General features: G+C 55.1%; 1 protein-coding gene across 2 annotated transcripts in view; it reads right to left on the reverse strand.

Annotated features, from left to right (window-relative positions):
* COL22A1 (collagen type XXII alpha 1 chain) overlaps nucleotides 1–22,760 on the reverse strand; it is a 261,951-nt gene that overhangs the window by 157,512 nt on the left and 81,679 nt on the right. For both annotated transcript variants that reach the window (XR_011389346.1, XM_051844068.2), the window contains exons 13-16: nucleotides 4,563–4,616; nucleotides 3,812–3,865; nucleotides 2,794–2,847; nucleotides 1,096–1,140 (exon numbers count right to left, since the gene is read on the reverse strand). Coding sequence is in view for 1 of the 2 variants with exons in the window: in XM_051844068.2 (XP_051700028.2) it covers nucleotides 1,096–1,140; nucleotides 2,794–2,847; nucleotides 3,812–3,865; nucleotides 4,563–4,616 (207 nt within the window). In the remaining variant the exon portion in view is untranslated. The remainder of the gene's footprint in view (nucleotides 1–1,095; nucleotides 1,141–2,793; nucleotides 2,848–3,811; nucleotides 3,866–4,562; nucleotides 4,617–22,760) is intronic.

Raw genomic sequence — 22,760 nt, forward strand, 5'->3', positions numbered from 1 at the left:
CTGTGCTGGGCTCAGGGCAGGGGGACTATCGGACACTCGGCCTCAGACCTCAGGAACTCAACCAACAGGCCTGGGAGGAGATGACTGAGTGTCGAGTCCAGGTGCAGTTTTGGGGGGGTGGGATTCCTACCCCACCTGGACCCTGAGCAGCCTCTGGCATCAGCACACATGCATGAGTCTCTTTTTTTTTTTTTTTTTTTTTTTTTTTTTTTTTTTTGGACAGGCAGAGTTAGACAGTGAGAGAGAGACAGAAAGAAAGGTCTTCCTTTTTCCGTTGGTTCAGCCCCCAAATGGCCACTACGGCCAGCGCGTTGCAGCCAGCACACTGTGCTGATCCGAAGCCAGGAGCCGGGAGCTTCCTCTTGGTCTCCCATGCGGGTGGGAGCTTCCTCTTGGTCTCCCATGCGGGTGCAGGGCCCAAACACTTGGGCCATCCTCCACTGCACTCCCGGGCCACAGCAGAGAGCTGGATTGGAAGAGGAGCAACCAGGACAGAATCAATCCAGTGCCCCAACCGGGACTAGAACCCGGGCTGCTGGTGCCGCAGGTGGAGGATTAGCCTAGTGAGCTGCAGCGCCAGTCAATAAATCTGACTTAAAATTTGTGCAACCCAATACCCAGGTTGTGAAGGTGCAGCTCACCTAAGACCTTGTCAGATAAATCAGCCCCGTGTGGAGAGTCTGAGCTGATGCCCAAATGTAGGTCACCAGTGCCACCGCTGTCACCACTCACCACCCCATTTGTTTGGAACTCAGGGTCAATGAGGAGCAGAGGAATTCTAGAACCTGACTGTAAGACGTGAGTCTGTGGCAGCAACCAGAACCTCTGCCGTCCCCACCCAGGGCTGTCTTCCAACCTCCCCCACCCTGGTGGGGAGGACTATGCACCTGCAGGTGCGGAGACCACGGCCTCCCTCACATGGCTGACATTTACAGAGGGAGATGGACACGCTTTCTGCATCTGCCCTCGCCCAACCCACAGCCACACGTGCACACGCATGCACATTCACACAAACACCCACACGTGTACACACGAGCCCATGCAAGGGGCCAGGCCCCACGTCCTCAAAGGCTCCCAGGTGGAGACTGCAAATACCTTTTCTCCTGGTGTTCCTTTTTCCCCTCGTTCTCCTTGGAGACCCTGGTGGGAGACAAAGAAGAGTGGCACGGCGTTCCCATCAGAGGCCCGGCTGCAGGGGCAGACGTGGTTTATACCTGTCACCCAGTTACCTAACGGAAGCCACACCATGACCTGGGGTCCTCACTGGGGCCTGGGTGAGGAACACAGGCATCCACCAGGCTAAGGGCTGGGGTGTCCAGATGCCATCATGATCAGGGACTCTAAGAAAGGGCCCCGATGTTGACCAGGACTCTGGCCCCTGTGAGCCACCTCTCCCACCTCCTCCTAGAGGGAGGGCGCATCCTGCCCATCCTTGCATCCTCCTAGCCTTCCTCTAGGTCAGCTCCCAAATCCAGGCGGGGAACTCCTGCCCCTCTGTGCGTGTCTTGGTGGAGATGCCGGCTGAGACCGAGGTGGCTCTGAGTCCACAATGTAAACACAATCTCTCCAATCCAAGCTGCTGTCCATCCCCGCCCCCTTCTCTGATGCTGCTCAGCCCTCCATTTCCTGCCTCCCACAAGCTGAGGGTCAGATCCTTCAAGCTACCTCCAAGAGCCCACAGCAGTGCCTGCCACTTGGGTGGGCAAAATGTCACACACATTTGCTCAATGAACAAACAACAGATGCACCACGGTGCCCAACATGTGGCTGGCACGGGTATCTTGCAGCAGTGTTGCCCGAGGCTACTGCAACCATGCATAGAATAACTTGGGATGAGCACATGCCCTGGCGATCGCCAGGTGCACAGCACTGCCCAAGGAGACTACACCAATGCACTGAGGGAAGATGGCTGCTCCCTGGGCAGGGCTCTGCAGAAAGCCCGGGCTCATCGTCTGCTACTGCTAACATCCCCAGGTGGTCACCTCCCTGCCCTCTTTTGTGGGGAGGGGACTGATGGACATTCCTTTGACATGGGTGTCAGAGGTGACAGTTCTACCCAGACCTCCAGGCTGGCTCCAGGAATAACACCCATTGTCTTCGGACCAGAGGAGACGACAGGGCTGAAGTTGCGACTGCTTTCCTGAACAGCTCCCAAGCCTGTGGGTGAGTGGACGCTCCCCATGTCCCAATTCCATCCAGAGTTCTGACCTCACACAATGAGATCAGAGGTCCTAAATGGCCCCCAAGGCTGTTTGGCTTGAAAATGACCTCTTACGCTCACTTCTTTCCTGGAGGAATAACCTCAAGTCTTTCTGAACAAGAATCAAGAACAAGACAGATGTTCAAGAAGCCAGCCTGCTCCTTACACTCCACATCCATTTCTTCCAAGGAACCTGTACCCACTGGACACAACAGAAATCTACTATGCATCCGGCACTGCCCCAGGGACTGTGGGTGCAACACTCTCCAGGAGACAGGAGACAAGGGCTGGCTTCTTTGGAACAGGTGTCAGCAACTGGGGTCCTGGTGCAAAGGCAGACCCCTGGGCTCCCCCTTGCTTCTTATCTGGAACGGGCTCCCAGGAATGTGCACTCAGACCCTTCCCCACCTGATCGTTAGGTACGACAGCACTGGAGAATTCCCAGCCTGAGAGACGAGACCAGCACTTCGCTGGCATCAGCAAATTACAAAACAGGGGCTCGTGGCACGGAGGCAGGTAGAGATCAGACACAGAGCCGCTCCCGACCCTGCAGCAGGGGCCACAGCCCTTCCCACACGAGGGCCTTAACTCACAGGAGCTCCAACGTGTCCAAGAAGCCCGGGCAGTCCAGGTGGTCCTGGGGGTCCCTGCAGGGTATTCAGAAAGAGAAGGGTTGGGATGCAGAAAAGGTAATGGCTGAGAGGCCACTGACAGTGCCACGTCTGCTGGTGAGATCACTGCTTCTCTGCCCAGGCTGCCCGCCCACGTCTCCCCACCTGACATCCCTCGGCCTCTGCTGCCCTGTGCCATTTACAGTGCCCACCACTTGCTGCCCAGTGGAGCCGTGGCCACACCCAGACCCACAGAGCTTCAGGGACCAGCTGACAGTGTGTGTGCCTGGGCCACCGCAAGACCAATGGCAACAAGCCCTGCTCCCCATAGCCCATCTCCCTCGCCCTCCTATGACTGGGCCTGGCTATGTTCACGGCTTCTGAAACCAGGCGACCAATTCCTGCAGCTGGTCACTCATGCTGTCACGGGGCCGGTGCAGCCTGGGTGAGAACTGAGGCTCCTCTGTTACCCGGGACACCAACTGCTACAGTCTTGGGACAACTGACCTGGAATCATCTAGTAACTTCCACTAAAATAGGAACGTGCATTTCCACAGCCAACACTATCCTAACTGCTGGACCCATCCTATTGTAGTGAAAATACAGGACGGAAGGAGAAAAACACGCACACACACATGCACACTCATGCACCTGTGTGCACACACACATGTGCACACGCACACGCACACATTTATTGCTTTGCTGATTTTAGGGAAAAACAAATGAAATCAGATACCATCCTGAGGACCATGAGTAAGATGGAGGCCACACATGCATCCCTATTGCAGACCCTGAGGTGTCGATTAAGAGAACAGAGGGGGCCTTCCCGTATTGATGTACGACCATCTGTCATCATGTGAAAAAGCAGCCAAATATGACATGATGCACTTTTGTATGGATTTAGGGGAAATCACACGTACGTGGCTGTATGTGCACAGCACAGGTGCGTGCTGGGACCTGTCTCGGAGGCACCAACAGAGCAGCACGGAGCAGCACTTACCCGCACGCCCACTTCTCCAGGCAGGCCCGGCTCCCCCAGCTCTCCCGGCAACCCCTGTGCACACAAAACAGCACAAGGTCAGAGCCAGCAGAGCAAAGACCGCCCGGGGCACCGGATCCCTGCAGCTGAGCACCCAGCACAGGAAGGGGGTCCCCACTGTGGGGCTCCCCGCGGCTGCCCCTGGTGCAAGCACACGGGAGCAATCCTCACTGAGCGCTGTTAGCTCAACTCTCACTCCTGCCTCCAGCCACCAGGAGGCGACAAAACAGCTTGCCCAGAGCACGGCAGGAAGCTCAGCACTGGGTCCGGAGGACACTGCGTGGGGGAGGACTGGGCCACCTGGGCTGAGTGAGCCCGGAGCCTGGGGATGCACGGGCAGAGGGACTGGAATTCAGCTCCCTTTACACAGGACTATGGAGCACGCTCCAGTCAGAGGGAGGAGGCTGGCCAGCTGCCGGGGTCTTACCCAACACCTGTAGCCATGAACTAGGAACTTGGTAAATGCCTCGCCCCAAATCCAGGCACTGGGGCTAAACCACCTGTGCGGAGCTGCTTGTCAAACGAGAAATCAGCTTCCCAGGACACTCAGGAGATGCCCAGGTGCAACAGCTGGGCTGAGCTCCAGGGGCCCAGAAAGAACCGGTACAGAGGAGCTCCAGCCCCGGCCTGGCCCTGGCAATGGTCACCTGAGGCTCTGACCATGGGCCCCGGCAGTGCTGCTCGTGGCCTGGGGCTACGGGAGCAAACTCACTCTCATGCCTTTGCTGCCGTCTCTCCCAGGGGGTCCAGGCAGGCCCATGGAACCCTGGAGGGAGAGAAAGAGCCGTGAGTAATGAGTAAAGATGGCACTGTGGCATGGCAGGGGAGGGGAAGGACGCAGGGCAGGAAGCTGTGGCCAAGGCTGTGCTGCTCCAAAGGGGACGCCTGTGGCCTGGGGGTCACAGAGGAGGCAGGAAATGCGGCTTCCCAGGCCCCGTGTGCGACCTCTACACCAGGGGCTGAACGCTGAGGAGGTCCCCAGGTGGTCAGTCTGCACTAAGTGTGACATGCTGTCTGGTCCCTGAGCCCTCCGCGGCCCTGGGCTACACGTGGCTGGGAGAGGGCCGGGCTGGAGCAGGCTCTGAGCCATGGCACCACAGGTGCCAGCAAGAACCTCTGCCAGGGTCCCTGTGCACTGCAGTGGCCTTCAATGCGCATAGCAGCCTCCAGCCGGGACAACCAGAAACGTCTCCAGACGTCACCGACTCTCCCTTGGGAGGCTATAAACCTCTCCACCTGAGAATTAGGCTGGAGCAGGAGCTTATTCTTTGTTTCTGTGGTTGGGGTGGGCTTCATTCTAGAGAACTGAGCACAGACACACGTGACGAGCACACACGTGGGGCTGCTGTCAGGGGACCTGCACTGCGATCCTCATAGCCCCTTTCTCCTTCACACCCCTTCCTGCAGAGGCTGTGCGCTTGCCAACAGGTGAGTTGGGCAGGCACTGGGTACAGCGGCTCAAGTGTCCACTTGGGATGCTCGTGTCCCATATCAAAGTCCCTGGGTTCAAGTCCTCACCACTCCACTTCTGCCCAGCTTCCTGCTAATGTGCACCTGGGAGGCAGCAGGGGATTGTGGGGAGCAACTCGGACTAGACTAAGTTACTGGAATTAAGACTTATTCTATGCATCTGCTCTCCCACAATATGGTGCTGGGAGAGAAGAAAACAGCTTCTACACAGCTGCCTCCAGTTCAGCCAATAAACTGTAGGACTTGCTCCTGATTGGAGGAGAGCAGCGTGCTCGGCGTGTGGGCAGCCGAGTTGGGATTGGCGGAGGAGGACTATATAGGAGGAGAGAGACGGCATGCACCAGGAACATCTAAGAGGAACATCTAAGAGGAACATCTAAGGGGAACATCTAAGGGGAACATCTAAGGGAACACCTGTGCAGCCCCCGAGAGAGCCGGCCGGCGGTGTGCCGCTCCCCTGTGGAAGTGGGGAATGTGGCCAGGGGGAACTGCCCTTCCACGGAGGTGGAAGGGATAGTAGCCAACCCGGGAAGAACCAGCAGCAAACCCGGGGAGGGCCGAGCAGATGAAAGAACAGCGCAGGGTCCTGTGTCGTTCCTCCATGAAGAGGGCGAGCGACATAATGGTGCCGTGACTCGGATATGAAGCCTAGGCAGGGCTTAGTGTCGTTCCTCCACGAAGAGGGGGAGCGACATAATGGTGCCGTGACTCGGATAGGAAACCTAGGACGGATAGGAAACTTAGGAGGGAAGAAACGGGAAGAACTGGGAAAATACCAGAGAGAGAGACTAGCAAACAGCCTAGGGAAAAGCCGGACGAAAAAGGTGCCAGAAGAAGCTATTGAAAGCCTAGGCATAGACTCAGATACGGACTACGGGGGGAAGCTGGGAGAAATCTCTAAGGTCGAAAGCGAAAGTGAAAGCTAGAACAAACAGACTCGGATGCGGACTGTGGGGAGAGGCCAGGAGAAATGAGGGAGGAGTATTGTTGGAGGAAAGCTTGGGGAAACATACCGGGTAGAGAAAAATGTTAGGGAAATTGAAGCTGCGGGGGCAGGCCGAGGCAGAGACGAAAGCCACTTTGGGATTCTCAAGTTAGCCCGGGAATGGGGGGCGAAAAGTTGAAACCAGAAGCGGAAACGTAAGCCAGATTGGGATCCGTCTGATTAGCCCGGGGACCAAAGGACGGGAAGCCAGATCGTGGGGCGGAAACGTGAGCTGGGTTGAATTCGCCAGGTTAGCCTGGGGAACTTAGATTGAATACTAGTGGCGGAGACGTGAGCTGGGGCTGTGTGACTCGCGGAGGCTGCCGCGCGCAGAGAGAGCGTGCGGGGCACAAGTAGATAGGGAACGCGGGGCTAGTGCGAGACCGCGGAGTGTGCGCGCGAAGCCGAACCGCGCAGAGCCGCGAAGCCGCGCAGATAAGAGAAGCGGGCTGAAGCGGCTCAGCCGGGAAGCCGCCGAGAAGCAGCCTCGGGGCGGGCGCCGGGAAGCCACGGGGATAAGAGAAACAGAAGTTTAGAAGTAAAATGAGAGCGGGAAGCCGCGGGGATAAGAGAAACGGAAGTTTAGAAGTAAAATGAGAGAAATAGGAATGTTGGTAGATAGAAGTAAAATGGGAGAGGTAGGAATGCCCGGAGATAGAGAAACAGAAAAATAAGGCCTCCCATCAACATGGCAATGAGAGAGCTTGGATTCGGTCTGCCTGATTAGTGAGGTGATGAGCACCTGCGGGCGGCTAGCAGCTTATGCGCCGCAGGTCACCGAAGACAGGCACGTTATTAACATCAATAGTCTCCCCACAATACCGCAATGAGAGGGCTTGGATTCGGTCTGCCTGATTAGTAAGGCGGTAAGCACCAGCAGGCGGCTCGACCAGAGTATGAGCTGCAGGTCACCGAAGATAGGCATGAATCAACACCAATAAGCCTCCCCACAATATGGCGCTGAGAAGGCTTGGATTCGGTTTGCCTGATTGCTAGGTTTTGTAAGCACCTGCAGGCAGAGCAGAGCATGCGCTGCAGGGCACCGAACACAGGCACGCATCAGCGCCTAAAAACCTCCTCACAACATGGCGAAGAGAGGACCCGGATTCGGTTTGCCTGATTGATAGGACTTGTAAGAACCTGTGGCAACTCTAGCAAGTAGAGCAGAGTGTGTGCCGCGGGACACCGAAGACAGGCGCGTATCAACGCCAAAAAATAAAAAGAAAGGGGGATCTGTGGGGAGCAACTCGGACTAGACTAAGTTACTGGAATTAAGACTTATTCTATGCATCTGCTCTCCCACAATATGGCGCTGGGAGAGGAGAAAACAGCTTCTACACAGCTGCCTCCAGTTCAGCCAATAAACTGTAGGACTTGCTCCTGATTGGAGGAGAGCAGCGTGCTCGGCGTGTGGGCAGCCGAGTTGGGATTGGCGGAGGAGGACTATATAGGAGGAGAGAGACGGCATGCACCAGGAACATCTAAGGGGAACATCTAAGGGGAACATCTAAGGGGAACATCTAAGGGAACACCTGTGCAGCCCCCGAGAGAGCCGGCCGGTGGTGTGCCGCTCCCCTGCGGAAGTGGGGAATGTGGCCAGGGGGAACTGCCCTTCCACGGAGGTGGAAGGGATAGTAGCCAACCCGGGAAGAACCAGCAGCAAACCCGGGGAGGGCCGAGCAGACGAAAGAACAGTGCAGGGTCCTGTGTCGTTCCTCCATGAAGAGGGCGAGCGACAGGGATGACTCAAGTACTTTGGTTGCTGCCACCACTGTGGGTGAACTGGATGGAATTCTTGGCTCCCGACTTCAGCCTACCCCAGCCCCAGCTGTTATAGGCATTCTGGGGGAGGGAACCAGCAGATGAAATATTGCATGTATGTGTGTGTGTGTGTCTGTTACTCTGTTCTTCAAACACAAGTGTACAGGGGCAGGTGTTGTGGTGCGATGGATTAAGCCTGCAATGCCAGCATCCCATATAGGTGCCCACTGAGACACACAACTGCTTCATTTTCAATCCAGCTTCCTGTTAATGTACCTGGGAAAGCAGCCAAAGATGGCCCAAGTCCTTGGGCCCCTGCACCCATGTGGCAGACCTGGATGGAGCTCCAGGCTCCTGGCTTCAGCTTGGCCCAGCCCCAGTTGTGGCCATTTGGGAGCAAATCAGTCAATGGAGGATCTCTCTGTAGCTCTGCCTTTTAAATAAATAAATCTTCCCTTGAAAATACAAATGTACAAATAAAACATTAAATTTTTTTTAAAAGGGGCATCTCTAGGCTCTTTGAGCTCGAGTCCAGCTCTGACCCTGCTTGTTTCCAATCTGAGGCTCCTGCCTGAGACCTGCTCCCTGCTCACCTTCCCCAGCCAGGTCCTTTTCTCCCCCTTCAAATGGGGGTACTGGGCATAGCAATGCTGACTCTCCACGTGGACCTGACAAGACACTATGCAAGAGTGCATCTCTACCCGCACCACCTGGGGGGTCCTCCTAACAACCTCACAAGATAGATGTTTTCTCGAAGGCACGTCACACTTGACTGCTAGTGTTTATCTACAAACTAAGAAGCACACACATGGGCACATGCTTCCGAATCTTCCAGCACCGGCCTTCCACAGCCTCAAGTCAATGTGATGTTGAAGAGAAAAACACAAACACCTCAGGCCCTGGCATCAGACAGACAGGAGGTCACCCCAGTTGTACACCTTCCTGGCCATGTGCCCTGAAACAGAGCCAACCTGGAAGGCTCAGCATCTCGCTTGATATACATACACACACACACACACACACACACACACACACACACAGAGTACACAGGGGACAGCAGCAGCTGGCTGGCCTCACTGCACACACACACACACACACACAGTACACGGGGGACAGCAGCAGCCGGCTGGCCTCACTCGCTGCACACACACACACACACACACAGCATGGGGACAGCAGCAGCAGGTGGGTGTGGGAAATGAAAGCACGCTCTCTGCTGGCAGGTCCTGGGCTCCTGGTGTCACCTGCCCTCCTGGCTACCACAGCCCAGGATGACAGAGGAATCAGATGGAATCCCACCATGCCAGCACACTGGGGCCAGGGAGAAGATGCCTTTCCCAGCTTCCATTAGCTTCATAAGCTTTTAAGTGCATGCAGGCAGACTCGCCAGAGGGGATGTGACCCAGCAAGGTAGCCTGGCCAGTGCCACTGCTCTCCATGTCCAGGGAACCACCTCCCCCTTGGCCTCAGCCAGCACCGTGTCCTGGAAACTGGAGCTTCTTTAACTATCTCATGGGACTCAGAAGATCTATAGCAAACCAGAAGACCAGAGGCCAGGAGCAGGCTCAGGCTACAGACTCTGACACCGACCGGAGCAAAGGGCCATGTATTTTCTGGGGGCAAGATGCCAGCCGTCTTACCTGCATGTCCCTTCCAATCCTGGGGCTCAACCTGAGATTTTCCCAAAGGGGAAATGTCACAAAGGAATGAGACTTCCTGGAGGAAGTGGCCCAGTCGCTGCTGCCCTCAAGGATCGGGTCTGCTGGGGCCAGTAAGGGCAGAGCCTAGCCAGGACGTTGGCTACTCCGCCTAGGGGGTGGTGGTTGCCTGGGTGGCCAGTCCGCTCCTGCAGGTCACAAGCCCCACTGTGGCTGACAGGGGGGAAGGGATGTTGTGAGGGGCTCTTGCCTCAGGAATAAAGCTGGGGAGTTGTTGCTCTCAGAGATGTCCCTAAAAGAAGCCAGGGAGATAAAGAGACAAAGCCAGAGAGAACTCCGGAGAGTTCTGGAACCTTCCTCATTTTCCTTGCCTTGCCAGTTCTTTCTGGCTGATGCACAACAGATACCTGTGTGGTCAAGCTCCATGATGTGAGAAGTGAGACTTACCCCAGTTAGAATGGCTTTCATACAGAAATCAGCTGGCCGGCGCCGTGGCTCACTAGGCTAATCCCCGAGAAATGAGACTTAACACCTGCACATCACCTGTGCCTGGCTTGGCACGGGGCCCTCAGGTGTGCTCTAGAGGTCTTGGGCTCAGGAGGAAAGAAACTGAGGGGCTCTGGTGCTGTGAGGTTAGTCTGGGGGATGTGTAGTCCCCAGAAGCAAAGTGAAGAGCAGGGCACGGTGGAAAGAACGGGCTCTCAACCCAGCAAGCAGCAGTTTCAAATCCTCCCCCAGGTACTGACTCTAGCCAGGACGGTGAAGTGCCCAGAGGCCCACTGGCTCTCAGCTGCAGGCCCAGTGCTTCCCCAGGACAGGGACAATGGGCCACTTGGGCTAAGATGGCCAGTGTGACACAGGCAGCCACTCTGCTTTATGCTGGGGCTGTGGGCCCCTCTTCTGGGATTCTGACAGCCTGCCTGGAGGCCTAACGAGATGAGTCACAAAGTGTCTTGTCTCTTTTTATAGTTTATTTTACGTGGTGTGGATAACTAATCCTGCACACACACACATACACACACGTTCTGGGAAATGTTCACCCTCAAGTACTTGTGAGACCCACACAGCTCGCCGGATGCATCCCTGCTGTTAGGCAAATCAATCTGACCCAGGCATTTCACGTCTTCACATCACCCAATCTTCACACTTAGTCACCACCATCACCCCAAATTCTCCAGCTGGACGCAGTGGCTTTGAAAAGACAAAGCCATCACATCTATCAAGAAGTCCCTTGGCCTCTCTGAGCCTACGTTTCACCACGTATAGCTTCACAGAGCTCTCCAGTGAAGGTAGACAGAGGTGTATGCTGGGAAATAGTAAAACAGTATTGCAGTGAACGTCAAGAAACTAAGACTGCTCTCCGTGTTCATGGGGTTGGTCAGGCAAACGAGTGCGGAGAACACAGGAGGCCACGTTGGCAACGGCAGGTGCAGGAAGACTGTATTAGAGGTATCAGGGAGGTGAGGAGCCACAATAAAGTACAAAGGAAAAAACGAGGGTGAGATAGGAAGGAGGACAGGATAGAAGAGAGAGTGGCAGAGAGAAGTGCTCAGTTAGAGCGAGCAGGTCTGGGTCGCGTGGAACCTGTCGCAACTTCGCTGTGCAGGCCAGCTTGCTTCCTGACCTGATCTGAATGCTGAAGTCTAATCCCATTGATAGTATGGAAAGCTGGGGCCGTAACAACTAACTCATGAGGGTAGGGCCTACACAGACAGGATTTGTGCCCTGATAAGAAGGCTCCAGGGAACTTGTCGGCCACGGCACCGTCTGTGAAGGAGGGGCAGCCCGGCCAGGCACTCATCTGCTGCTGCCTTGGTCGTGAACTTCCTGGCCTCCACAATGGGAGCAGTGGGCCTCTGCTGCTGGCACTGACTCAGTCCAAGACCGTCTGTTACGGCGGCGGGTAAAGACAGAGCCACTTCCCCGCCTATGCCTCGGCCTCATCGCCAGGACCTCTGGGCCAAGGGGGCTCTGTGTAGAGAGAAATCCAGAAACAAGTGCAGGTACTGTTTCTTCCAGTAGACCAGCTAAGCCTCTCTCCATCACCTGCCCAAAGGACATCCACTCCCAGGGTGCTAAGAGCACAACAGACATAATGAATGTGTGATGCTCACTGCAGAGGACAACTAAGGCTCTGGGCCCCAGGTTCATGTGGGCAGCTGTGACTCGAACTTCAGGCTTCACTCCAAGTCCCCACTCTGCCCTCTCTGCCGGTCCTGCCTCCCTCTCCCCTACATATACCCATTGGTCTCATTTGGTGCCCCATGGGAGGGAATCATCTAGCAGGAAATGACCCCCCCACACACCCACTGGCCAACATCCACACTGGCCGACATCCAGATCCCAGGGATCAGACTGTTGGCTCCCAGGCAGGATGCAGAGAAGTGAGGGCACAGATGTTTCTCTTGCTCCTTCGGTTCGGGGGTCACTTCTAAAAGTTGGCAAGTACATTGCTTTATCGCCAGAGGTGCAATTCTGGCATCATTCTTCATCCATCTGGCAGGAGACACCATTGTCCCCTAAGTTTAGAGCACTCTGGGCAGTGGTCCCTCAAAGAGCAGCTCCCAGGCCAGCAGCACCAGCAACACCTGGGGCCTTATCGGAAAAGCAGGCTCCTTGGCCCCGTCCCAGAACTACTGAATAAGAACTCTGGGAACGGGATCCAGAGCTGGTCTAACAAGTCCTCCAGGAGAGCCGGATGTTGGCTCAAGTTTGAGACATTCCTCAGCACAGACCAGCAGAGTCAAATGTCAGAAAACATGAGCTCGAGTCCTGCGCCAGCCACATGAATAGATACGCACCTGCTCCAGCCACATGGATAGACACGCACCTGCCCCAGCCACACGGATAGACACGCACCTGCCCCAGCCACACGGGTAGACACGCACCTGCTCCAGCCACACGGATAGACACGCACCTGCCCCAGCCACACGGATAGACACGCACCTGCCCCAGCCACACGGGTAGACATGCACCTGCCCCAGCCACACGGGTAGACATGCACCTGCCCCAGCCACACGGATAGACACGCACCTACTCCAGGCACACGGATAGACACGCACCTACACCAGCCACACGGATAGATACGCACCTGCTCCAGCCACACGGATAGATACGCACCTGCTCCAGCCACACGGATAGATACGCACCTGCCCCAGCCACACGGATAGACACGCACCTGCCCCAGCCACACGGATAGACACGCACCTGCCCCAGCCACACGGATAGACACGCACCTGCCCCAGCCACACGGGTAGATACGCACCTGCCCCAGCCACATGGGTAGATACGCACCTGCTCCAGCCACACGGATAGACACGCACCTGCCCCAGCCACACGGGTAGATACGCACCTGCCCCAGCCACACGGATAGACACGCACCTGCCCCAGCCACACGGGTAGATACGCACCTGCCCCAGCCACACGGATAGACACGCACCTGCTCCAGCCACACGGATAGACACACACCTACACCAGCCACACGGATAGATACGCACCTGCCCCAGCCACATGGGTAGATACGCACCAGCTCCAGCCACATGGATAGATACGCACCTGCCCCAGCCACACGGATAGATACGCACCTGCTCCAGCCACACAGATAGATACGCACCTGCCCCAGCCACACGGGTAGATACGCACCTGCTCCAGCCACACGGATAGACACGCACCTGCTCCTGCCACATGGATAGACACGCACCTGCTCCTGCCACATGGATAGATACGCACCTGCCCCAGCCACACGGATAGATACGCACCTACTCCTGCCACATGGGTAGATACGCACCTGCCCCAGCCACACGGATAGATACGCACCTACACCAGCCACACGGGTAGATACGCACCTGCTCCAGCCACACGGGTAGATACGCACCTGCTCCTGCCACATGGATAGATACGCACCTGCCCCAGCCACACGGATAGATACGCACCTACTCCTGCCACATGGGTAGATACGCACCTGCCCCAGCCACACGGATAGATACGCACCTGCTCCTGCCACATGGGTAGATACGCACCTGCCCCAGCCACATGGATAGACACGCACCTGCTCCAGCCACATGGATAGACACGCACCTGCTCCAGCCACATGGAAAGACACGCACCTGCTCCAGCCACACGGGTAGATACGCACCTGCTCCAGCCACATGGGTAGATATGCACCTGCCCAGCCACATGGATAGACACGCACCTGCCCCAGCCACACGGATAGACACGCACCTGCCCCAGCCACACGGGTAGATACGCACCTGCTCCAGCCACATGGATAGACACGCACCTGCTCCAGCCACATGGAAAGACACGCACCTGCTCCAGCCACATGGATAGACACGCACCTGCCCCAGCCACACGGGTAGATACGCACCTGCTCCAGCCACATGGATAGACACGCACCTGCTCCAGCCACATGGATAGATACGCACCTGCTCCTGGTCCCACAGCCAACAGCCTGCAGGACCAGCACAGCTCCCTCCCCTGAAGTTCAGTTTCAAGGCAACAGCAAGAATCCTGGCAGATGATGCCTGACATTACCAGGCACCGTTTTCTTAGGTGCTCTGTGAATTATTTCTGATGAACCTAAGCCAGGAAAGGACCTCTATGCCTGTCCATTTTAACAACACTCTGCCAGCTTCCTGAGGCCTGGAGAGTCCCAGAAGTCCTTGGGAGAGGCGGGAGAGCTAAGACATTTCACAGCTGCCAGCTGCCTCTGGGGGTAAGACCTCATTCGTGCTGAGGACCCAGAAGACATCATTTGGTGCAGAATAATGAAGTGCTATGCTGGTGTCATGGTAATTATATTTACACTTAACATTTATGAGCACTTTTTTACAAATATAAGTCATCTATCTCCATTAGCTCACTTAATCCTGGCAGCAACCCTCTGAGATGAGAACTATTAGACCAGTATTAGCAGAATTATAGACGAGGAAAGCAGAGGTTGCAGGGTTTCAGTAACAGCCACACAGCTGATGAGTGGCTGAGCCAAGGTCTAGACCAGCCAACCCGTCTGTGGTCTCTGCCCTACTAGCCTCTCCTGCCCTCTCGGGCTAATCATCACACATTTCCCCTTCTTGTAAATAGCCTCACCCTCCTGCATGAGGTCCTCCATCTTGCAACTGTTCCATGAGACTTGGAGAACGAGAGAGAGAGCTGGAGGAGAACCCTGAACTCAAAGGGTCTCTGTCCTTCAGCACCACGGACAGGGCATTAGGTACTTGTATCCTGACTCAGCATCTTACCCCCAACCTACAAGACTGTTTGAGGGCACATACACAGCTAAACTAATTTACCCTTAAACCCATTACTGTAGAAAATAGAAGGCACTCAACCACAGTTACCCAACTTGATGACCATGGATAATGCACATTAGTGTAGGCAGCCCATAAACAAGTCATAGACAACTCAAGGTCAGTCTTGGCTTGTGGAATTCCTGGGATGAAAAAAAGTCACCTATTCCCATGCTCTAGGAGAATGATCAAACAAGAACACTCCGCTAAAATTAACTATGTTATGACTGTGGTGCAGAAAGCCCGATAAGTTGCTTGCCTGTGTTGTTAATTTCTGTGTTGCCTTGAGCTGCAGCTGGTAATGTATAAAATATCGCTGAGACACTGGAATAAATGAGCCTTCATCAGCCTTGTTGCCTTGGCTCCATTCTCTGCGCCCTTGTCCCTCTTTTCATTCCCACTCCTCCTTCAGGTTCCGTTCGACTGGTGCGGCTGGCCCGCACACATTAGTGCATCCGTGAAGAATAGGAGACAGGGCTCTGATTAGCCAGCAGAGAGCAGAGAGCAAAGAGGCCCCGAGCTGTAGGAAAATGTCATAAATACATCTTGGAAGTTTTACATGTACAAACGTGTAATTTATATTTTCTGGCTCAGAGGCTCCACAGTGAGTCTTCTCATTAAATAAGTTGATTCCTACAAGTAGCATGGTTTTTGAGGGACTTGAATTCCCACAAACACACAGCACTCTGTGGGAGAACAGAACCAGTCAACGGAGCAGTCAAAAGTGGAGAATCCATGGGGGCCAGCATTGTGGTGGTGCAGGTAAAGATACTGCCTGCGACATCAACATCCCATATTGGCATTGGTTCCTGTCCCAGCTGCTCCACTTCCCATGCAGCTCCCTGCTAATGGGCTGGGGAAGAAGCAGGGATTCTGTGTGGGACATAAACACCTGGAGCCTCGTGGCCCTGACAGGCAGGAACACCTGATGTTCCCTGGAGACCTCTCCAGGTTACTGCTCTTTGAGGGAAGCACCAGGAAGAAAGTCCACACGTAGTAGAGCCCTCGGTTCACTCCCCACCCACCCCTGCAGCCCAGTTCTGTCTCCAAGAAACCTTTCATCTCACAATTTCAAATAGAGGTTCCCAGGGCACAGCAGTGAAGAACAACTCTGGCTCAGGTAAGGAGCTGTTCTCCCACAATATGGACAGTCCCGGGTGTGTCTGTGGGAACCAGAGAAGTATCACTGTGAACACAGACCTGACTGCCTCCCTTGGGGCCTCATTCAATGAGAACAGCATCAACAGCATCACCTCCAGCCTGGCTCTGCCTACCAGCTGCCCAGGGGTCAGAGTGACCTTTCTACCCAAGCACGCATCACCTCCATCCCCGGCCCCCTCCCCTTGCTCTCTGGGCCAGACATGGAGCTCACCATGCTCCAAAGTTCAGGTCTCCTGTTCTGCTGTCCCTCTCCAATCCCCTAGAGCTGTGTCTGGCTCCCAGTAGCTCTTATGGCTTTTATCAAGTAAGAACCTACATTAAACTATTCTGTCCTCTGCACATAGCTTTCTACAGTGAAATCAATCACATCAGTGTACGTGTCTGCATATGTCTATGTGCCTGGGTGTATCTGTATATGTGTGTGTGCATGTGTGTACATGTGTTCATGTGTCTGTGTATCCATGTGTTCATGTGTGTGTGTATGTGTCTGTGTATCTGTGTGTCCATGTATCTGCATGTGTTTGTATGTCTCTGTGTGTCTATGTGTGTATAGGTTATCTGTGTTTGTGTGTCTCTGGGTGTGTCTGTATGTGTCCATGTTTCTCTGTGTCTATGTGTATCTGTGTGTCCATGTGTCTGTGCATGTCCATGTCTGTGTGTCTATGTGAATGCACGTGTTCATGTGTATATGTTCACGTGTCTGTGCATGTCTATGGGTCTCCGTATCTGTGTGTCTGCGTGTGTTCATGTGTCTGAGTGTGTCTGTTTCTCTGTGTCTGTGTGTATCTGTGTGTCCATGTGTCTGTATGTGTTCACATGTCTGTGCCTGTTTATGTGTACATCCATGTGTCTGTGTGTATATGTGTATCTGTACATGTGTTTGTACATGTGTCTATGTCCCAGGAGGAATGAACAGGACCATGTCTATGAGGGTCACTGCATCAGAAGCATCCATAGGATTTCAACAGGCAGAGGGGATGACGGACGTGTGAGGAGGCGGGATCAGCAGGGAGGCAGACACTGACAGTGCCTAGGGAAGACTGGCCCAGAACCCGCAGAGACAAACACTGGGGAAGTGTGCTGGGCCCCATGCCAGGTAGGACACCCATTTCTAACTCCCAGTGCCAAGGAGCACAGGGCAGCACGGCCTCAGAAGCATTTTAAGGTCAAACATGAACTCACACGCACTTGCTCGTTTAAAGGGGAAACTTGGTTAAAGCAAAGGGAGACACTTGGAGCCCAGGAATTCCAAGCACCCTGACCTGAAAGGCAGCTGTTTCGCGACCCCCAGCCCCAGGGAGCCCCAGGCCATGTTCAGCTCCAAATCATGAGAGGAGGAAGCAGACAGCTCTGTGAGGGGCTTGGTTTGAAAGAAATGTGTGCAAAACCCACTTTTCGAAGTGCTGTGGATCCAGCTGCCTCTGTTGACTGTCGGGGCCCAGATTTCTAGGAACCTTCCTTAAATTCAACACCTGGCGGCACACTGGGCCTCCTTCCCTCAGCTTTGTCGTCAGCATCCCCAGGGATGCCTCCGCCAGGAACTCAGTGCCCTGAGGTGGCCTCCCAGGGCAGCACAGACGCACAGCGGAAACTGGAATGGGCACTCCAGCTGCAGGACACCGGAGGATGCTGTGGGGCCAGGAAGGGGCCAGGAAGGGGTACCTCCCTGCTTTCCTCTCCACAGGGCTGCAGTCTCCCAGAGCAGGACCAGTAGGTGCACCACAAGGAGACAGAGCACTGGAAACCACACTCTGTACCCTAGTTTCCATCATTTCTAAACCTTGCACCACCCCTGGGGCTCCTGGTCCAGCTGATTCTGCAGACCACATCACACAAACACAGACACTGCTGCCCACTCAGAGGCTACCTTGCGGCACTCAAGATGGAAAACCAAGGGACCAGAGTGGGCACTGGGGGCCATTACCCCTCCGCTGTTCTGCCCAACTCCACTCCAAAATGCCCCCAAATCAGCTCGGATCACACCACCAGGACAGTATGGAAACTGGTGACAAAGTGACAAGAACAGCGGCATGACACTGAGCAAGGGCGATGCCAGCTGCTGTGTCCAGCCCTGGGTATTCATCCCTTTAAAGCCCCAGCAACCTTCCATGGGAGGGGCCACAATGACCCCCTTTATAGAAAAGGCAACTAAGGCACAGGAGCTCCCAAGGGCAGACACAAATTTCTGCAACAGCAGCTGGCATTGGATCTGCTCATCTCCAACAGCCTGAGAGCCTCCTGCTGAGATCCAGACTGGAATGCAGACGTCCCTAACCGATTATTCAGTTACAAGCACTTACTCGGGGCTAGTCGTCTTCCAGGCTCTGGGATGCAGGACCCGTTCTCTCCCTTTTCTGCACATGTCCAGCACCTGGACTGTGGGTGAACCTTGGGCTGCCTCTCTCATTTATCTTAGCCTCATTGTATAAATAATGGGGGAGAACCAGGGTGTAGAAGAGGATCCAGAGGGGAGGCTTTGAAAACGAGGGGCACTAAGGATGGTCTCAGGGCATGTGACAGGGATGCCGAGGAGGGCAGCTGCACACCTGGCACTTTCTTAGTCGGGTGGCCCTGGGCAACTGCTCACCTCCCCCATGCCTCTGTTTCCTTGGCAACAGAAGAAGTGATGGTTCAGCCAGCCCTGCAGCTTCCTGGAGGTCGAGCTTCCCAGTCACTTACTGCCCGTGTGACGTGGACACATCACCCTCGTCTGCAAAATGGGTCCAGCCACGCCCTGTCCCATGATGGGGAAGTGCGGAGCACAGAGCTGGGTGTGCAGGGGCTGTCGTCCAGCGGGCAGCCAGGACGGGAGCATCGTGACCCCCAGCCCTGGGAGGGGAGGGCTCCAGTCCTTAACTCCCAGCCCTCAACAAACACTTTGGAGATGACATTCAGCAAAGAAGCTAGTTTACCATGGTCGCCTTCCCCTCTGTGGGCCCTACCAGTCCCCACGACCCATGCTGCCCCCTCGTTTCCAGAAAAGACTGACACCCCTTCTCCAGTCTCCGAATTGCCGCCTGAAAGGGGCTTTGAGCGCCATCAGCTCCCACACCGTCATTTTCATAGATGAGGTTCAGGATTCAGAGAGGGGGATGACTCTGACCACACAGCTGACTGCTGCAAATGCCACTGCGAGACTGTGTCAGCCGAGGACAGAGCCGCAAGCGCCACTGCCAGCACTGCTCATGTGACAGGGTCCCCAGCTGCAACCGGGTCCTGGCAGCCTCCAGCCTGGGACAGGAGGTACAGCAGAGCTCTGGGCGCCAGCGAGGTGCCTGCGGGTGTGCGGACAGGCCACTGAGGTCACCCGTCAACCCAGGACCAACAAGGCAGACACACCCATCAAACCAGGACCAACAAGGCAGACACACCCATCAACCCAGCACCAACAAGGCGGACACACCCATCAACCCAGGACCAACAAGGCAGACACACCCATCAACCCAGGACCAACAAGGCGGACACACCCATCAACCCAGGACCAACAAGGCAGACACACCCATCAACCCAGGACCAACAAGGCAGACACACCTGCCATCCAGGACCAACAAGGCAGACACACCCATCAACCCAGCACCAACAAGGCAGACACACCCATCAAACCAGGACCAACAAGGCAGACACACCCATCAACCCAGCACCAACAAGGCAGACACACCCATCAACCCAGGACCAACAAGGCAGACACACCCATCAAACCAGGACCAACAAGGCAGACACACCCATCAACCCAGGACCAACAAGGCAGACACACCCATCAAACCAGCGCCAACAAGGCAGACACACCCATCAACCCAGCACCAACAAGGCAGACACACCCATCAAACCCAGGACCAACAAGGCAGACACACCTGCCATCCAGGACCAACAAGGCAGACACACCCATCAAACCCAGGACCAACAAGGCAGACACACCTGCCATCCAGGACCAACAAGGCAGACACACCCATCAACCCAGCACCAACAAGGCAGACACACCCATCAACCCAGGACCAACAAGGCAGACACACCCATCAACCCAGGACCAACAAGGCAGACACACCCATCAACCCAGGACCAACAAGGCAGACACACCCATCAACCCAGCACCAACAAGGCAACACACCTGCCATCCAGGACCAACAAGGCAGACACACCCATCAACCCAGGACCAACAAGGCAGACACACCCATCAACCCAGGACCAACAAGGCAGACACACCCATCAACCCAGGACCAACAAGGCAGACACACCCATCAACCCAGGACCAACAAGGCAGACACACCCATCAACCCAGGACCAACAAGGCAGACACACCCATCAACCCAGGACCAACAAGGCAGACACACCTGCCATCCAGGACCAACAAGGCAGACACACCCATCAACCCAGTACCAACAAGGCAGACACACCCATCAACCCAGGACCAACAAGGCAGACACACCCATCAACCCAGGACCAACAAGGCAGACACACCCATCAACCCAGGATCAACAAGGCAGACACACCCATCAACCCAGCACCAACAAGGCAGACACACCCATCAACCCAGCACCAACAAGGCAGACACACCCATCAACCCAGGACCAACAAGGCAGACACACCCATCAACCCAGCACCAACAAGGCAGACACACCTGCCATCCAGGACCAACAAGGCAGACACACCCATCAAACCAGGACCAACAAGGCAGACACACCCATCAACCCAGGACCAATAAGGCAGACACACCCATCCACCCAGGACCAACAAGGCAGACACACCTGCCATCCAGGACCAACAAGGCAGACACACCCATCAAACCAGGACCAACAAGGCAGACACACCTGCCATCCAGGTGATGGAGGAGGCTTAGCCTTTGCCTGACTCCCACATACACCAAGGATAACACCTCTGCCAGAGGAGAGGCTGGGCCAGGGGGGACACAGGAGAGCACGGGGTCACATGGTTTCACTTGGCAAGCACCACTTTGTCAGGTGTTAGGACCTGAAGGAACTAGAAGCCCGAGCTTCCGACTCCAAGCAACAGCTGGGTGTCCTGTCAGTGACCTGTGCTCTGGCCAGTGGCCCCCAAAACAGAGCTTCTCCCCAACAGTCAGAAGTAAAAGTAGCTGTTGCACCCTGCTGGGGGTGGGAAATATGCAAAATAGTGCAGCTGCCAGGGAAAACAACACAGAGACATTCTCAGAAATTCTAGGGGGGCCGGAGTTGTGGCACAGTGGGTTAAGCTTCTGTTGCAGTACCTGCATCTCATGTGAGCACTGCTCCACTTCCAACACTTCCAATCCAGCTCCCTGCTAGTGGTCTGGGAAAGCAGTGGAAGATGGCAGGTCCTTGGGCTCCTGCACTCACATGGGAGACTCAGAAGAAGCTCCTGGCTCCTGGCTCCTGGCTAAGATCAGCCCACCTCCGGCTAATGTGGCCATTTGGGGAGTGAACCAGCAGATGGAAGACCTCTCTCTCTGTCTCCCCTCTCTCTGCCTATAACTTTGCCTCTCAAATAATAAATAAATCTTTTAAGAAATTGCAGAACTCCCACAGTATGCAGCAATTGCACTCCTGGCTACTTATCTAAGAGTCGAAATCAAGACCTCAGAGAGACACCTGCACTGCCAGGATCACCGCAGCAGAATTCGCAACAGCCAAAGACGCAGCCTCCCCAGGGTCCATCAGCAGATGAGTGGGTCAAGATGCTGTGTGCCATAAACACTATGGGATACCATTCAGCCCCAACAAAACACCCTCTGCCACTGCCATGTGATAGACCCGGAGGACACTGCGACAGAGAAAGAAATACTGCACAACTACACGCCTACATAGAAGAGTTGGCCTTCAGGGAGGCAAAAGTCACATTTAGGAGAGTGACTAATGATGGTTTCCAGGGGCTGGGGGAAGGGGACAGGGAACTGTGGTTCAATGGTTGCCAAGCTTCCGTTACCCAAGGTGGACAAATTGGAGAGATGGATGGTGCAGTTCCGTGTCTCTAGCCTGCTATACTGTGCGCTGGAACCTTGGTTACGGGCAGGTCTCTCGGCAAGCATTCCCATCACAGTAAAACGAAGCATAAAAGTTCATGGAACAGAACCAGTGCTGTGGCCTAGTGGGTTAAGCCTCTATCTGTAGCACTAGTATCATTTATGGGTGCTGGTTCAGGTCCTGTCTGCTTCTCTTACAGTCCAGATCCTTGCTAATGGCCTGGGAAAGCAGTGGAAGACTGCCCAAGCAGCTGGGCCCCTGCTCCCATGTGGGAGACCTAGAAGAAGCTCCAGGCTTCAGACTGGTCCAGCTCTGGCCTTTGCAGCCATTTGGGGATCTCTTTCACTCTCTCGGTTTGTAACTCTGTCTCTCAAACAAACAAATCTTTTAAAAATTCACAGTGGAAAGCAGCTGCTGAATTTGGGCATCTGGCTTTTCAACCACACAGAAATCACGGAAGGTGGTTGCCACAAAGCCCATGTTTAGGTATCAGAAGACTGGGGTTGAACAGCTGACCTCAGAGCCGGAGAAAGGCAAACACCTGACCCGGTTCTGTCAGGCTGTCCAGCTTCTCGCACGCCGTGCACCCTGCCTCCTCATGATTCTTTTCACTACTGTTCTGTGATTTTAGTG

This window comes from Oryctolagus cuniculus, chromosome 6 (assembly GCF_964237555.1).
Source record: "Oryctolagus cuniculus chromosome 6, mOryCun1.1, whole genome shotgun sequence".
In the NCBI taxonomy this organism is placed as follows: Eukaryota; Metazoa; Chordata; class Mammalia; order Lagomorpha; family Leporidae; genus Oryctolagus; species Oryctolagus cuniculus.